Source organism: Sphaeramia orbicularis, chromosome 9 (genome assembly GCF_902148855.1).
Source record: "Sphaeramia orbicularis chromosome 9, fSphaOr1.1, whole genome shotgun sequence".
Lineage (NCBI taxonomy): Eukaryota > Metazoa > Chordata > Actinopteri > Kurtiformes > Apogonidae > Sphaeramia > Sphaeramia orbicularis.
In genome coordinates this window covers 25,351,566-25,368,640 of record NC_043965.1, presented here as the reverse complement: position 1 = coordinate 25,368,640, position 17,075 = coordinate 25,351,566, and the positions used below count along the sequence as shown (strand labels likewise).

At 37.8% G+C, this 17,075-nt stretch overlaps 2 protein-coding genes across 10 annotated transcripts in view; one reads left to right on the top strand and one right to left on the bottom strand.

Annotated features, from left to right (window-relative positions):
- Positions 1–4,974: 4,974 nt before the first annotated feature.
- Positions 4,975–10,860, top strand: arl6ip4 (ADP-ribosylation factor-like 6 interacting protein 4). Its single transcript, XM_030142894.1, has 5 exons — positions 4,975–5,286; positions 5,367–5,672; positions 8,319–8,436; positions 9,937–10,006; positions 10,085–10,860. Exons 1-5 carry the CDS (start codon positions 5,121–5,123, stop codon positions 10,139–10,141), a joined length of 717 nt encoding a protein of 238 aa, XP_029998754.1. The 5' UTR covers positions 4,975–5,120; the 3' UTR covers positions 10,142–10,860.
- Positions 10,861–12,708: 1,848 nt separating this feature from the next.
- The window catches only part of LOC115425349 (membrane-associated phosphatidylinositol transfer protein 2), a 43,451-nt gene continuing 39,084 nt past the window's right edge, over positions 12,709–17,075 (bottom strand). For all 9 annotated transcript variants that reach the window (XM_030142827.1, XM_030142828.1, XM_030142831.1 and 6 more), the window contains 5 exons: positions 16,924–17,072; positions 16,204–16,353; positions 15,929–16,109; positions 14,951–15,079; positions 12,709–14,480 (listed from right to left, as the gene is read on the bottom strand). In XM_030142827.1, coding sequence (XP_029998687.1) covers positions 14,097–14,480; positions 14,951–15,079; positions 15,929–16,109; positions 16,204–16,353; positions 16,924–17,072 — 993 coding nt within the window. In that variant the 3' untranslated portion in view covers positions 12,709–14,096. The remainder of the gene's footprint in view (positions 14,481–14,950; positions 15,080–15,928; positions 16,110–16,203; positions 16,354–16,923; positions 17,073–17,075) is intronic.

Below are 17,075 nucleotides of genomic sequence, written 5' to 3'. Positions count from 1 at the left end.
AGAGGATTTTTGTATGCTTGCGTCAAATAAAAATGTATTTTATCTGAAAAATAGTTTCTCTTTTATCTCAGAAAGCATTTAATAAAAAAAATAAACCCAAAGTCAAAATGTAGTGTAATTTTTCCTTTGCTCTCAGAGTATGGTTATTTTATGGTCTTTCAATCCCTGCCTCAAAATATTGTAAATTTTGCTTCCCCACCCTGTATATATGCACACACACACACACACACACACACACACACACACACACACACACACACATAGATATATATATATATATATATATATATATATATATATATATATATATATATATATATATATACACACACACATACATAATACACACATAATACATATATATATATATATATATATATATATATATATATATATATATATATATGTATTATGTGTGTGTGTGTGTGTGTGTGTGTGTGTTATTGATTTCCATAGGTTAACGGTGGCATATTCAGTTCATTACTTAACTGATTTTATGTATTTTGTTGTTGTAAAAATAGTGCCTTGTGGTACGGAAGCCGAGAACGGCCATGGCTTAACACATAATTTTATTATCGTTATCTCGCGATAACGACTTAATTCATTATCACGAGATTACAAAGTTCGTTATCTCGTGATAACGAATTCATTTATTTCGTTATTTCATATTAGCAGATGTTAACAAGTCCCACTTCCTCCTCATCTCTGCCTTCAACAGCTGTTGCTGACATGTGCTGTACAGAGCAGAACACACATTCAACAAGTTAACGGTAAGCTACAGTAAATACAAGTTCTGTTAAGTTTGTTTACTGCGTGTTTAAGGTTCAAGGGGTAATATGTTAGTCTGAACAGATGAGAGTTTGACCAAGTTACCAACTAATATCTATCCGGTTGCTTCAGCTAACGTAGTGTTAGCTACTTGCTATTGCTCCAGTAATGCTCATGGACACTTTACTGTCAGAATCACAACCCAACTTCATGTTAATGTTATCGAGCCGACAGACACCAGTCGGGCTTTTCTACCCTGGCTTATGGAGGCTAACGTTAATTTAGCAGGATGTGTTCAGTAACATTTAATCAAATGTTTGTTTATTCCCCAAATAGTGCTTTGTGTCCTATGTGTCATATGTACGGTATGCTTAGTGGTGCAGTACAGTGCGTTACAAACATCAACTCAAAAGCCAATGTGGCTATTAAAAACACTGGAACTATGACAACCCTTTTGTATTTACAGTTAATGAAGGACCAGCAGTCTAAAGATGAACAACTTTTTTGCAACTGCTAACAAGTATGACAACATTAACTTGTTTTTACAGATCACCATGGAGCAGGTTCTGTCAGGCTTGAAGGAAAGGGGTGTCCTGAGAACCTAACACAAATGACATACACATGTATGTACGTACACTACGTGTATGTATATGTGTACGTGTGTTGTATGGTTTTTGACTTCACAGACTATTCAAATAAATTATATCTTGTTTGATGAATAACTCGTGTGCCCCTCTCAATCAATGCATTGTAACCTACACAACAGACTTAATGAAAGCACCCACAGCAATCACTCAACATGCAAGTTTTCATCAACTCAACTGATAATTTTTATTATTGCAAAAATACAATTTCTCATAGAGACAACAGGACATGGCAAGGTACTACATACATCAGTATTTACAAAAAACTCAAGGCATTAAAATAAATACATTTCAGAAAACAATTGACAATTATACACAAGAGGAACACCATATACCTCTCTGTCAAGTCTGCCAAATGTTTGTACAGGTGGGATGTCTGTGGAACACACTTAAGAGTAGCCTAAAACTTCCTGGATTAAGACTCTACTCACAAGCTGCCAATCATAAAATGTTGGTGGCCAGCAGCCTGGTAAGCACAGCAAGCCATCTAATCTGTGAAATAATCTAGACGTCAGATTGAAGAAACTACTGTAACTGAATATTGGAATAAGGTAAATATGACAAGGTACACATGCCTAAAATAAGGCAGCTACACATCACATTACAGTATTTGTTGAACTTAATCCAGATACAGTGTACTATGGCAGAGCAATGTATAAGAGCAATATTTGACAAACTGTCTTGAAAGACATCTTGTTAAAACAGATTGTACGAGTACTGGACCCAGATGCAAGACCCTCAGACAGGAGTACAATTAAAAGGGATTTATTAGAGATAATCAGAGTAACAGGTTCACACAGAGTGGTAATGAATATATCTTCAGATGGACTGAGATGGGGAATCGTCTCGGCTTCGGATTTTAAGTGAACCACGTTACGGCCCAGGTCGGGAGCACACGAGGGGAACCCGACTAGGAGAGAGCAAAGGAGAATCAGAGGGCAGACCAGGTCATACACGGGCAGACTATCAGACAGGCAAACGTACATAGGGTCAGGCAGGCTCACGTACCAATAGTCCAGGCAGGGGTCAAAACCAGGAAAAGGCACCAAGGCGGAGGGACAGACAGGGGTCAGGCGTATTCTCAGGTGTGATGGACAAACCAGGTCGAAGACAGACGAGCAGGCAGACGAGGAACAGGCAGAGTCGGAGGTCGATGGGCAAAACAGGTCATTACAGGCAGGCAGGATCAAAAAACGCTGGTAAGTTATCACACGAAGGGTTGAAAATGAACTGGCAACGAACAGGGGGAAACACAGGGTTTAAATACACAAGAGGGCGGGAAGACAATTGGACACAGGTGGAGACAATCAGGGAGGAGGCAGGTAATCAGGGCAAAGGTGAACACAAAGAGGAAGTAAAGACACCAGACAAGACACATGAGGGAAACTAACAAAATAAAACAGGAAACAACACACAAAACAAACAAAACAAGAAAAAGTCCAGGGACTGATATGACACATCTGCATCATAAAAATGTAAATCTTTTTTGTGTAATTAAACATTAAGGAGTTAATCTGCATCTCAACAAAAACACAGTGGTTGAGCTTCCTCAAAGTTATCTTTAATGCAGACATTCCTCAGCTGTACCTCATATCTGTATTACTATTACATTATGTAGGGGATGACCAACTGATACATGAGTCCCATTCACTGTCCATCACTGATGATAGTGCCTGAAAGTTTAGGATTCTGCACATAGCCTTGGAAGGTTCCCGTCCACCAAGGATTGTGTCACATCTACTCCAAGTTGGCTGCCTAATATGTGAGAAGAATAAATATGTTACTGACATTAACAGAAAAAGAAGAGAAAATCTTTCAAAATGTGAAACACTACCTGCAGTTAACCTGCTTAAAGCGGCAGAGGGCCGTAAAGATGAAAGGCTTCTCATTCATTTATGTGGGAGATCTTGTAGCTTTAGAGGCCATGTATCATCAGATATATATCAGGGTAGAGACTGCGATCTGGTAGGATCGGCGATTCTACCAGTTGAGACTCCGATCGTAGTCTCTACCAGTAGAAACTCCGATCAGAGTCTCTACTGGTAGAAACTCTGATCCTGCCACTAGAAACTCCGATCGGGTTAGGGTTAGGGTCAGAAATTCTGATCGGAGTTTCTACTGGTAGAGACTATGATCGGAGTCTCTACTGGTAGAATCGCCGATCCTACCAGATCGCAGTCTCTACCCTGACATATATATGGTGATCTGTAAAATTAAAAAAAAAAAAAAAAAAAAAAAAAACCGACAAGTTAATGTAGTCATACTTGCGACCAGCTGCAAAAAGTTGTTCACCTTTTGACTGCTGGCCCTTCATTAGCAGTAAATACAAAACGGTTGTCATAGTTCCAGTGTTTTTAATAGCCACATTGGCATTTGAGTTGATGATTGTAACGCACTGTACTGCACCACTAAGCATAACGTACATATGACACATAGGACACAAAGCACTATTAGGGGAATAAATAAACTTTTGATTAAACATTACATAGCACATCCCGCTAAATTTAAGCTAGCCTACATAAGCCAGTGTGTCAATGCCCTGAGACAAGGGAATAATAATGAATAGATGCAAGGACGCGTCTTTCTTCTTCCCACATTTCTTTATGACTTAAATTATGTCACAATTACATCGTACAACATGGGCATGAATATATGTTTAACAAATAAATGACCATGCATGACACCACACAATCAGGGCCAACACATAGGACCATACAACTCCTATTTAACACATTAGCACTAGGATGCTAACTTTGCTAGCGAAGTTAATTCAGTGTAATAAACATAGCGATAGGATGCTAACTAGCTAACAAGCTGTTTCTGTAATAAAGTGTATAGACCAAACAACACTTTACAATTCGTAAGAATTAGTTTGCAATTGCCTAAACTTCTATATGTATTACTTGAGGTTGTTGTAAATCATTTTTATATCATTACCATACCTGAAACAGGAACAAGAGAATAATGAATAGATGCAAGGTAACTTATTGTTGAATATGTGTTCTGCTCTGTACAGCACATGTCAGCAACAGCTGTTGAAGGCAGAGATGAGGAGGAAGTGGTACCTGTTAGCATCTGCTACTATGAAATAACGAAATAAATGAATTCGTTATGACGAGATAACTAACTTTATCTCGTGATAACGACTTAATTAATTCGTTATCTCGAGAAAGCGAACTTTGTTATCTCGTGATAACAAATTAATTAAATTGTTATCACGAGATAACGACCATAAAATTATTTGTTAATCCAAGGCCGTTCTCGGCTTCCGTACCCTTGTGCCTGTATCTGATACGCAAATATGTTTTAAATGAGATGATCCACGTGTGTAACATTTTGTTTGTGTGCCAAATTCTGCGACGAGAATGGAAACAACTTGCAAAACCTCTCTTTCTGTTTTATTTATACTTACAGACCTTTCATTTGATTTTTAGTTCACTTAATAAAATCATTAAAATATTTAATCCACTATTTGTAAATATATTTTACTCATATGAAAGTTTCTATAGTGAGTTAAGTAAAGGTAGGAACTGAAAACAGAAGGATATGTTTCCGAACGAACTTAAATCAAAGGCGACCACGCTTCCGTGAACGGAGACACATGAGAACAACTTATGTTAGTATCGGTATTTGACTTTGTTACTCTTTGAATGAATACAAAGGTAGCATTTCCTTTCTGTGAGTATTTTCGTTATAATTTTTTCCGTGATGGAACGGAGCAGATCTCCAGACAGGGTGAGTAGAGACAAAAAACAAGTCAAGAAGAATAAACGGAGACGCTCTTCCTCTTCATCATCATCATCATCATCGTCTTCATCATCCAGCAGCAGAAGCCGGAGCAGATCCTCCAAGAAACCTTCACACAAGACCAAAGGTTCAGTGTGACACCGTTTACAACTGCAGAACTCTTGGTTGTGAATGCTAGTTTGCTAACCGTCTCTGTTTGTTCTTCAGATGTAAAAACACAAAGAAAGAAACGCAGAAGAAGCTCCTCTTCATCCTCCTCCTCCTCCTCTTCATCCTCCTCTTCCTCTTCGTCGAGTGATGAGAAGAGGAAGAAAAGCAAAGCCAAGAAAAAGAAGAACAAGAAGAAAAAGGCCAAGCTGAAGAAACAGCGGAAGAAAGAGAAGAAGAAGAAAGAGAAGCTTAAGAAGAAGGAGAAGAAGAAAGCGGCGGCGCTGCTCTCCGCTGCTCCTCAGAAACCTGCGTCCTACCTGGAGGTGTGGCAGAGTGAGGAGGGGGCCGTGGAGCTAGGACCCGGTGGGACTTTATATCATTCACTCCTTATGTCAGGGGGGTCAAACTCATGTTAGTTCAGGGGCCACATACCTATAGAACAATATGATCTCTAGTATCAATAAACGTAATATTGTAAAAAATTGCACTTACTTCCCTAGCCCATAAAGACCCAAACGTCCACCACTGACCAAAAGCGTCTACAGATCTAAACCTTTTAATACCCGCTGATCCACTAATCCTATCAATCCATGTAAATAACTGATCTAAAGTGCAATTTGTTATCTTTTCATGGTCATCAGTTATGAGCCATTTGGACATTCAGAGGTTCCGTAGTTACCGTGGAAACACTGTCATCTTCTGTAATATTGAATCACCAGTAAAACCCTTGGAGTAACTGTTTGATCAATGACAGTGGATGGAGACTCTGGGTTTATGTTCAGTTAAGGATAGATTTTACTGAAGAAGTCACTTTTTCTTCAGTTTTTTTCTGTTTTTGATATAATAATCCTCAACTGTAATCTGAGCTTTAATGAACATCTACATGATCAGTAAATTAAATATAGGAAAATACCTGATTTATACTGATAAAACACAAAATACAGAGGATAATATAATAAATGGAGACAAATCACTTAATAAAGTTTAAATATATAGAAAAATCTATTTGGGAGCCACTGTAAAAGTAGCACTGGGTCTTTATGGGTTAAGACATTTCATGTTCATATTTGTTCAGGTTAGTCACATTTTTTGTGAAAGGATCGTTTGTAGATGCAAACTTTTTCATGTAATTTTAATTTTTTACAGTAAGAGAAAGAGAAAAATTTGGAGTAGTCATTATTTATAGGCTATTATGATAGAAGTTTACTGGTAGAAGCCACCCTGAGCTAAATAATTTGGATACCCTTTATTGTTAATATCTTAAGTGTAATTTCTGCCTTTCACAAATTCATCCCACAGGCCGCATTGGACCCTTTGGAGGGTTGGTTTTGGCCCATGGGCCGTATGTTTGACGCCTCTGCTTTATACTGATGTAGTGGGTTTTCAGTTCTGCAGCTATCTTTATGACCTGTGACACTGTACTTTTCATTATACCAAATGACTTCCACATAAGTGGAACTACAGTAAAACTACAACTATACTACTACTACTACTACTACTACTACTTCTAATAATAATAATAATAATAATAATAATAATAATAATAATAATAATAATACTTGAATGAAAACTAGGGGATACAATGATTTAACATTTAGAGATTTATTCATACCTCTTTAAAGGAATACAAGTTGTGCATTATATGTAGAGTTTCTTGGATGTTCAGTACAAATTTCAACTCAATCTAAGGAACAATAAACAATAGTTAAGGCTCAAAATGTGGGGTTTAGAGTCACAAAATCATGCAGCCATTCAAAACTAAAACATCCATAACTAAAATAGTTGTAGGATTTTTCAAAATCCTTTGACTTTAAAAGAATATCTTACATGAACTTTTCAAGAAAATCCATGTCATGAACTGGAAAAACTTACTGATTTATCGAAAAAAAAAAAAAAAAAAAAATCAAATGTGTCCTTTCAACAGTTGCCAAAACAATCAGTCAGTTAATCACTTAGTTGCCATTAAACTGGTTTGGTATTAGGTTATAAATCCACAATCCAGATAAAATACCAGATTTTTTTTTTTCTTTATGTGATGATTTGTTGCTCTCTGTATTCAGTGAAACTATACATTTTCTTTGGATTGTTTTAAATTCACAGGTTAATGAAATTTTGATAATCTTTTCTTCCTAGGAACTTGATAATCAATGAGATTAATTAATAATACCATGCACGGCTTTTGAGATATAAACATTACAGCACTGAGAAATTATAATCTTGCATTGTCTGTGAATCCTATCTTGTAATTATTATATTTACTGTCACATTAATAGAAAGAAACAAATGTTTTATGTAGTAGGAGGAGTCAGTTAAACCCTTTATAGAAAATATGATTAAATAGGAATGTTTGTTAAGGAGATTACGTAAATCAAAAATCACACAAGAATCCAATATTTCCACAGAGCAGCCCTACTTCCTGGTGCTCACAAATACCTACAAGAAAAGCCCTCAGAGCGCAGACCTCCGCCAAGAGAGATCTGCCCCCCCCACCCCCATCACCACCAAAATTTAATCATTTCTTCCTTGTGCCAGTATCAACATTTCCTGAAAATTTCATGAAAATCCTTCCATAACTTTTTGAGTTATCTCGCTAACAAACAAACAAGCACACAAAGCAAAGTGATCACAATACCTCCTGTCAGAGGTGATAACACCTAGATATTACAGCAGTAGGAACAATGTTATAAACTATTATTGAATGTTCTTGGCGAAACAATGTGTCATCTCTTTCGTTCTTTACATTTCTTGCAGTTCCTGTGAATCCTTTTTAATCCACGTCCGTATTTAGTGGTTATTGCAACGTGGCATCATGAATTGCGTACAGATAACACGCCACTTAATTGCAGTGTTATCTGTACGCATTAGCTGTTAGGGTTAGCGATTAGCGCGATTAGTGGCTAGCACACTAACATGCCATCAAATGGCGTTAAATAACACGCAAAAGGATGAAAATGCGTACATATAGCACGCCAAATGCAATGAACTCTGGTTATTGTCATTATTTTTCAGTTATGACAGATGAGCAGAAGGCCAGACTTTCCACCAAGAGACCTCTCACCAAAGAGGAGTACGAGGCCAGACAGAGTGTGATCCGTAGAGTGGTGGACCCTGAAACAGGACGCACTAGGTGAGTTCAACGCCACATCCTGTTAGTTTACAGTTACAGGCATATTTGGAAGGAGCAGTTATTTTACTCAGAGGATAAATACAGGTCTCGTAGAGTTTCATACCATCTGCCACATACAATTATTGTAGATAACTCGGTTATCAAGACAGGGGTAGTTTGTTTACCTGCTTTACTAGTTTAAGCTCATCCCTGTTGCTACAGGGTTCCCGTGGGGTCTTAAAAAGTCTGAAAAGTATTTAATTTACAAATCTGCATTTAATACCTTAAAAAGTCGTTAAAAGGTATTCAGTTTGATATGGTAAGTCTTAAGTTATGTTGTCATAAACTTGTTGGCTGTGTTGTGTTTGAATATGTATGGGAAATGTCCAAGCTGGTCAACAATTACTACTAACTTTGCACAAAACGGTGGGAATCAAGGCATTGGAGTAAATAAATACATTTTCTTAAATTCTAGGAGTCACAAATTTTTGCCAGTCTAGTCGTGAAATGGACATTAAATTCTTAAAGTCATGAATTTAATTTGTAGAAACCTGTAGGAACCCTGTAAATAAAGATTGACAGAATTTGCTGGTTACCCTTTGCTCTCTCTCATGTTGCCCATAAATCACTTTGTACACAGAGTATCACTTTGTCCAGTGGTGCTCATATAATGTGTCATACACCGCCATAACACCGTTTTGTTTTTTTTGTTTTTTTTGTTTTTTTCAATCGACACCTGTATTTGCATTTCCAAAGTTTTCTGGATCACAGAACTGAACTGACCTCCTTTAGCCATGTATGGGTGACAGTGCTTTTTTAAAGGAAATTTCTAATGTCTTTCTTTTCTGTAAGAGAACAGAAAGTTATCATGTCTTGTAGTTACTCCAAAAATGTCATACATTATTCTAGAACTGCTTTATACATTTTTACCAAAGTTTAAAAGCTGGATTCTCAAATATTGCTTAATTTTTCACTTTTTGGTCCAAAACATGGTCATCATAGTTGCAGGTTCATGTCAACACTGGCTATGAATTACTGGTTCACTGTCAGCTTAAATCTGACAGTCTTGCTTAATGCCAGTAATACTCACTGTTTAAGGTAAATATAACAAGAAGAAATTCTATATATTATTTTTTGACAGGGGTCATCTGAGATTTGTTCACAAAGGCAAACTCAAGTGTCATCAGTTTACTGGTATTTAACAAGTCAAAGATGAAGCTCAGTGCATTTTGCATTTGGTTTATATTTGAAATCATCATTTAGAAGGGATGAAAGAGGACATTAAGAGAACAGTATCACTGCTACAGATTTGTTCAGAAATGGGATCTCTGAATGAGTCCTCAAAAGAACTGAATACATTTTTACAGTTAAATTCTCATGTTATTCTATGCTTTGACCATACGATGAAACTTTACATCTGACAGATTAACATAAAATGTATATCACTGCTATCTTATCCAACTCTGATGTCCCTAATGATTATCAGACAGTTTTAAAATTGTACCTTTTCTGTTTCTACAGATTGGTGAGAGGAGAAGGCGAAATCATTGAGGAGATAGTGAGCCGAGAACGACACAAAGATATAAATAAGGTAGGAGGTAAAGTCTCAGCTTTAACTGTAACATGGAAATATTGTCCGATAATCTCTAACAGTGAATTCATTTTATAGCAAGCCACCAAGGGAGATGGGAGCTCCTTCCAGAGAAACCTGGGATTGAACAGGTAGAAGATCATGCAGATCATGTCCACACTGCTCCAACTCCAACATGATGCAGCTGTGAAATAAGGCAGAAAAGTGTTGAAAATATTTAAGCAGATTGCATATTATTATGCATCTCATGTCAAGGACTCCCATAGTCGCCTGTGATTAACTGTACAGTTGTGAATGTCCAAAAACAGGGACATTTACATTTTACTCTAACAGGTTAAAGCCATAATCTCCTACTGGTCTGCCTTTTAGAAGCTGTTCTTAATATGAAAGAGATAAAGAAAATAACTGATGAGTTTATTGTTTTGAATGAGCTGACCTCTTGTAAAAGAGGCAGTAAATTAGCATCATTTCCCAAACAATTTGCACATCCTATGTGTATTTACACTGATATTGTGCATATTTATTTTGTCCATGTGTCAAAGCTGAAATGACCTGAGGATGTCACTGAAGTTCAAATGATGTTTGAACTTCTGAAATGGTGAAAATAAACACTATAAATAATGGCTGCTTCATATAAAATCAGCTAATTCTTACTGCATAAAGTATGAAAGACATTAAGAAGGTGATGTAAATGTTCAGTATTCTCTGTGACTGTGCAAACATTTGTTTTGTATTTTGCTAAATACTCAACACCCACTCCTGAAAGTGTCTTATCACACCTTTTTCCTTTCATTTTGGATCTCTGTAAATGTTTGAACTGATCCCAGAAACATTAAAAGGTTGTGTTAACTGCAGTGAAAACTCCATTATTTCAATAATTTTCTTAAGAGATGATACATATACAGTATTTTTAAGAGCGTTAACATTTTGCATGTGAAAAAAGGCCAACATGACTTTGTTCTTTATATGTTCTTTATACACTGTACATAAAAACACAAAAGAATGGATAAAATGAAGTTATCCAAAACCTACAAGATACACACCCTGTACAATGAAAATATTTTCCAAGATTTTACCAAGGATGTTGTATATAAATACAGCCTATGAATGTTAACTGTAACAGTTGTGCCACTGCATTAACCCAGGGAACAGAGCTGGAGACAGTGATGGACTGCCTAATGTTGGTGAAATATGTTAAATTTACACCAATAGATTTCTCATTTGAGCACTTTTCTTCAGAGTAAAAATATGGCCTTTTCTTGTTTCCACAAAGCCGAGTGCACACAGTTCATTCTTTTCCATAAAGCAGATTCAGCAGCGTCCACTCTGGGTTTCACAACATAAAGGCCAATATAAGGCAGAAAAGGGAAATGTAAGGCCTCTTTTAATGTGTGTCAGTAGCAGAATCGAAGCCTGCCTGCCTGACAGATAACCGTGATGCTTATTCTTTACATTCTCTGGATGTTAAAATCCAGCCAATTCTGATTCCTCAAAAAGGGAGTATGGTTTGGCAGTTGTCAACTTTAGTTAAGTGCATGTTTTGTAGCACTCTGTCCTTTTCCCCCAAAGGAAGATTTAATGTACAAACAGGCATTTTCTATTCAGCAGCTTCCTGAAGAGTTCTCTAAATGCCTTAAAGCCAAATCTTAAAAAGGTCAAAATGCAGAGGGCTGGCAGTTCGCATTGACTTTTCAATCAATCAGCAAAAATGATTTAAGAAGCTATAGGTACCTTTATACTGGGAAGTACACACAGTTTAACATATGACCTCCTGTCATTCACGCAATTCATAAAAACATCTCTCATGTCTACAAATACAGCTCAACAGCACCACAGATGGAGTCAATTTAGCCCAACTTAGCTACACAAACAAATTCAACCCAGTTAAAAGGTGGGATTCATTTCAGGACTGTTTGTATTACTCACTTTTAGCTTGGCTGACTTTAAAAACAAGTAAAAATACAGTAACAGAAGACAAAGTTATGACTAAACATGTCTGTCTGCTGAAGAAAACCTACTGTAGTATTTCATACTCTATCAGGTCAGTGCCATGTTCTTCTCAGATTTTTCAGTGGATTCACCAAGTGTTGTAGCTCACTGGTGCGGACATGTGCATCTGTAGTTTTGACGACTGTATATGTGCCTGTTCACCTGATTGTCAGTGCACTGTGGTATTTGCTCCGTGTGATCCCGTGGTGTGGTGTGATATTGCACGTTTCCCCTTACACATGAGGCCATATTGGTCCATTAGCAGTCAGCTCTGTGACAGACATAATTTAAATGTAGAAATCATAATCTTCCCTCTTTCAGAAATAAATGTCTAACAGCATAAAATAAGTATTAGCTCTGTGTTCCTACCTCTGACGGCATATTGTACAGAATTTACAATTTGCAGATTTTTCTTCCTCTAACGGCGCAGCAAAACAGAGAAAGAGACCTAAACCTATGGAGGATTATCTATGAGCACATTCAACGCCTCATTTACAGCTTAGGGATATCCAGAGAGACTGTATCCCACATTTCCAAAATAGATAATAACAAACATACAAGATACTGTAGGACACACGACAGCAGTTCTGTTGATACAACTCAGGTCATCTGCAAGAGAACAGAATAAAAATACAACAGGCAAAGACCTCTTAAGTTTTGGCATTTGCAACTTAAGTTTGAAGAAAAATAAAACACAATGCAGCTAAAGTGTAATCTTAAAACACATTTTGTTCACAAAAATCAATACATTTTAAAATTTCTAATATCTTAAATAACAATAATTCTTGTCATCAATCAATAAATTGTATCCTGAATGAGGTGGTGTTTACCCCAGAGTAAAGACACTTGAAACTGGTCTTCAGTGGACCAGATACCAGATCTGCACTGTAATATAACAATTATGTACAAGCCTTCATAAGGCATTCAACTACATACTTACACAATCTGTTCATTTTTACACAGAAGACCATTCATTTCCTCTCTGTTCATGTACAGTATATCATTCCATACTGTTTACTTTGGCACATAAACCATACAGAAGTAGGTGTTTTTCCCCATAGCTGAGTCAAACCTTATTCAGCAGCGTCATATGGTGAGATGTGGTGAAATGCTATAAAACCCCAGGAACAGTTGGAGCTGCAACCGTAATTAAAGGGTAATTTCTCAGTTTGCTTTGTGTCATATTTGGATGGTTCTTTGGTCTGAGGGAAGACTAAAAACAAGCAAAACTGGAATGCATGGTTTGGTGATCAGCCATCAGAGTTTAACAGAATTTAGCCATCGCTAGACGTGCATGCATAATCAAGAAGCTCTTAATCAAATCATTTCACATTGGCTTTGAAATCACTCACACATTGTTTGGCATTAATGATTAATTACAATATTTTCATACAAACAATCTAACAAAGATTCATTTTGGCTACATGATGGTGTGAATGTTTGCTCACACCCAGAAAATAAAACACATTCAGTCCAGTTTTACCTGATTCTCAGTTCTGCTCTCAGACTAGAACATATCTGATTATCACATAAAAAGGACGAAGCTTTAAAACTAGTATTTACAAAGTTATCGTTATTAATTGTTGTGCTTGCAATACCCAGTTAAAATGCAATATCAACACGTGGGCTTGACACAGGCTGAGTAACCACGCTGTGTCGCTTACTGTATAATTACACATCATGGGGTGCTCCGATCTAAAAGCCTGTTGTAGGAGGTAAACTGACTTGTATTCAAGACTGATAAATATTTACTCAACAGTAAGAAACAGTCTGGGTTACATATTTTCTGTCTGTGTTCTGTGTGCATGTTCCCACTTCAAGATGTTTCTTGAAGAAATTCTGTCAAGTTCTCTGTGTTTTAAAATAAATATAACAACAGCCTCTTTATAGAGATATCTGTGTTGAGTGCAGTGCATCACTGACATTACTTTTATAAAGAGTGGTTTGTACAGTAGCACCTTATATTTTCACTGTGGTATTTACCCATCTGGTGCAAGCCAACTGTTTCTCACTCTTTGCATTAATTTTTTCCCCATCTCTTTATTAGCACTGTGTCTCTAAGTCTCTGTCTTGCAGGGGTTTTCACAAAGTGTCTCTAATCTCATTTTGGGCTGAAAAGACCCGGTTCCAGCTTCGTGCTGCTGCTGCGGCCCCAGCAGCTCGCAGTGATGCTCATACTGCGCTGGGTTGCTCCCTGGTTATGGCTGTGAGTGCGCTCCAGACGCTCCCGCTCCAGACGCTCGCTGTCAGACTGGCTCTGTGTGCGCTCTGGTCTGTTGTGGATGTTGCCTGTTGGAGAGCTGGGGGCCGGCTGCGAGGAGATGGTGCGCAGAAGGTGGTTTCGTTTCCTCAGGAAGTCGCTGTTTGCACCCAGGCCGAAGCTGCCTTTACGCAGCACCATGCGTGCACTGCTGGACTTGGCTGGTCGAGAGCGGTGGTTGTACTCCAGCTGGGACAAATGAGCTGCATATCCCTCTGTTATGAACTGTTGAAAGGAAGAGAGCCAACACATATGGTCAGCTGGAATAATCAGAGCTCTATGGGTTAAGGCTAGTGTTAAAAGTGGCAGTATTAGACAGCTGAGCATTTCTGAATAAATGTTAAAAAGTCAGTATTCCTCCCTTTAATTTTTAGAATAAGAAATAGCTGTATTGCCAGGTACACTTTTGCATATGAGGAATTTGTCTTGGTGTATTGGAGACAAACAATATCAGTAATACTAAACATCCGTCCATTTTCTGAACTGCTTATTTCTTATTAGGGTCGCAGAGGTGCCAGGGCCTATTCCAGCTACCTATGGGCGAAGACTTGTCACCACTTAATCACAGCGCTGACATAAGAGATGAACAACCATTGATTCTACAGTAACATAGAAAAAAGAAAACAAACACATAATAAATAAAAAATATACAGAATACATGTACATGTTTGTGCATTAAAATTTTGACACAGTACCTGGCACTGGTTCTGCATCTTCTTGGAAGGTCTACCAACTATATATATTTGGGATGGAGGGAGGCCAATGGATGTGTAGACTGAAATGTCTTTGGTTGATCCGTAACCAGCAAAAATCTTCATGTGAGCCTGGAATCGGTCCGATAAAGAAAAGCATTCATTAGTTACTGAGTATTTCCCTTAACCTGAGAGGACTGAGCAATGCATTGAAACTGAACGGAATAATTAAAATGACAATTTTTTGATAAAAAGGTCAAACTTGCCACAACATACCATCATAAATGTAACAGCTGCAGAGATCAAATCAAAAATGATAATCTCCAAATGTAAGGAAACACACTAATTTGCCACAGACCTCATTTTTGGATTTTTTTTAAATACAAAATTTGCCATTTACAGTAAAATAAACTCATTATTTTGACAGATAATCCAGTTTCATTTTTTTGCACATTGTTTAGTCCTAGTTGGTTTAAATTGTTCTTGCATTCATTCATTCATTCATTTTCTGAACCCCTTTATCCTCTCTATGGTCACGGGGATCGCTTGGAGCCTAACCCAGATACATAGGGGCGAAGGCAGGGTACACCCTGGACAAGTCGCCAGCTCATCACAGGGCTGAACATATAGAGACAAACAATCACTCTTACATTCACACCTATGGGCAATTTAGATTAACCAATTAACCTATCAGTGCATGTCTTTGGATGATGGGAGGAAGCCGGGGTACCCGGAGAGAACCCACACAGACACGGGGAGAACATGCAAACTCCAGACAGAAAGGTCCCACATCAACTGGTGTTGGATTCGAACCCAGGACCTTCTTGCTGTGAGGCACAAGTGCTAACCACTGCACTACCATGTCACCATTGTTCTTGTTCCTGCAGTGATAACTTATTCTTTGCACACATACATACATGACCAACACTTCATATAAAACTGTACACAGATCATCTTCTGGGTCTTTCCTTCTGGTCTCACCTCTGTCAGGGACTTGAGGAAGTTGGCTTTGTGTCTGAGGGGGTCGTGAACCAATCCATCACAGAAGGACACAATCCCATGAGGGAAGTTGTGCTGAGACAACCAAGCCACTACCCGCTGCTTCTGCATGTCTGGACGTCCTGTCACGTAGATGATCATGTAGCCTAAATCCTGCCAGTGCCTGCCATGACATGAGGGGAAACAGAAGAATAAAACAACAGATGCAAAGAGGCATACGTCATTAGGAGTTAGAAACACCACAGACAGAAAAGTACCTGACGACGTCCACAGCTCCGGCCCGCACTTTGGGGTCGCTGCCCATGATGGAAACACTGGCAGCAAATGAGCCGTCAATGCTGAACACCACAAACTCTGTGCCACGAGGAATAACCGTCAGGTAGCTGTCTGCAAATGTGTGGTCACCTCTGGAAACAGAAACAGAAAATAGACAGGCCAAAGGAAAATTGTGTTGTATAATCACCATTTTTTATAACAAATGGAACAGATGAAATGGAACAGGTTGCAGTTCACTAGTTAGCATGTTAAATATAAGTAAAAAGGAATTTAACTGTTATCAAAGTGATGGAGATAAAAGTGGCTGATATAGAAGTAAAGGAAAAAAAAAAGTAACCATAAATTTGTACCACCACTGTACAATAAAGATCCCTTTTCTGACCTCACAAGGAAAATAATGGCACTAAAAAGCATTATTACGCAACGACATGTCACTTTCCTTTATGAGGTTGGATATTTGACATTTAAGATTTTAATAAAAAGATTGTATTTGGATGAGACCACTTTGCAACCATCAATTAATATTTTTTTCTCAGTAACTGTAAATGCTTTTATTTTAATCCATTATATATTACCGGTCAATCTCTACCACACATTTTTAAATCAGGTTTTCTGAAACAAATGCTTAAAAAAAGCTCAGTTTATTCAGTCAACTAACTCATGCCAGGACATACTAGGGAAATCTGCAAACTTAATCTCACCTCACAACCATTTTGACAGGATAGACTCCAATCCCCAGGCGTCTGTCATCTGGGATGACAAAAGACACACGCCCACTGCTGTTGGTCACCTCTGTGCTGAAGTACACCCACTCTCCTGATGGAGGCTGAGTCATAATATGGAGGTCAACCTG

Coding starts and splice junctions, on each gene's coding strand:
- arl6ip4 (XM_030142894.1), top strand. CDS start 5,121: ATGGAACGGAGCAGATCTCCAGACAGGGTGAGTAGAGACAAAAAACAA. Junction 5,673..8,318: donor GGCCGTGGAGCTAGGACCCG/GTGGGACTTTAT, acceptor ATTATTTTTCAG/TTATGACAGATGAGCAGAAG. Junction 8,437..9,936: donor CCTGAAACAGGACGCACTAG/GTGAGTTCAACG, acceptor CTGTTTCTACAG/ATTGGTGAGAGGAGAAGGCG.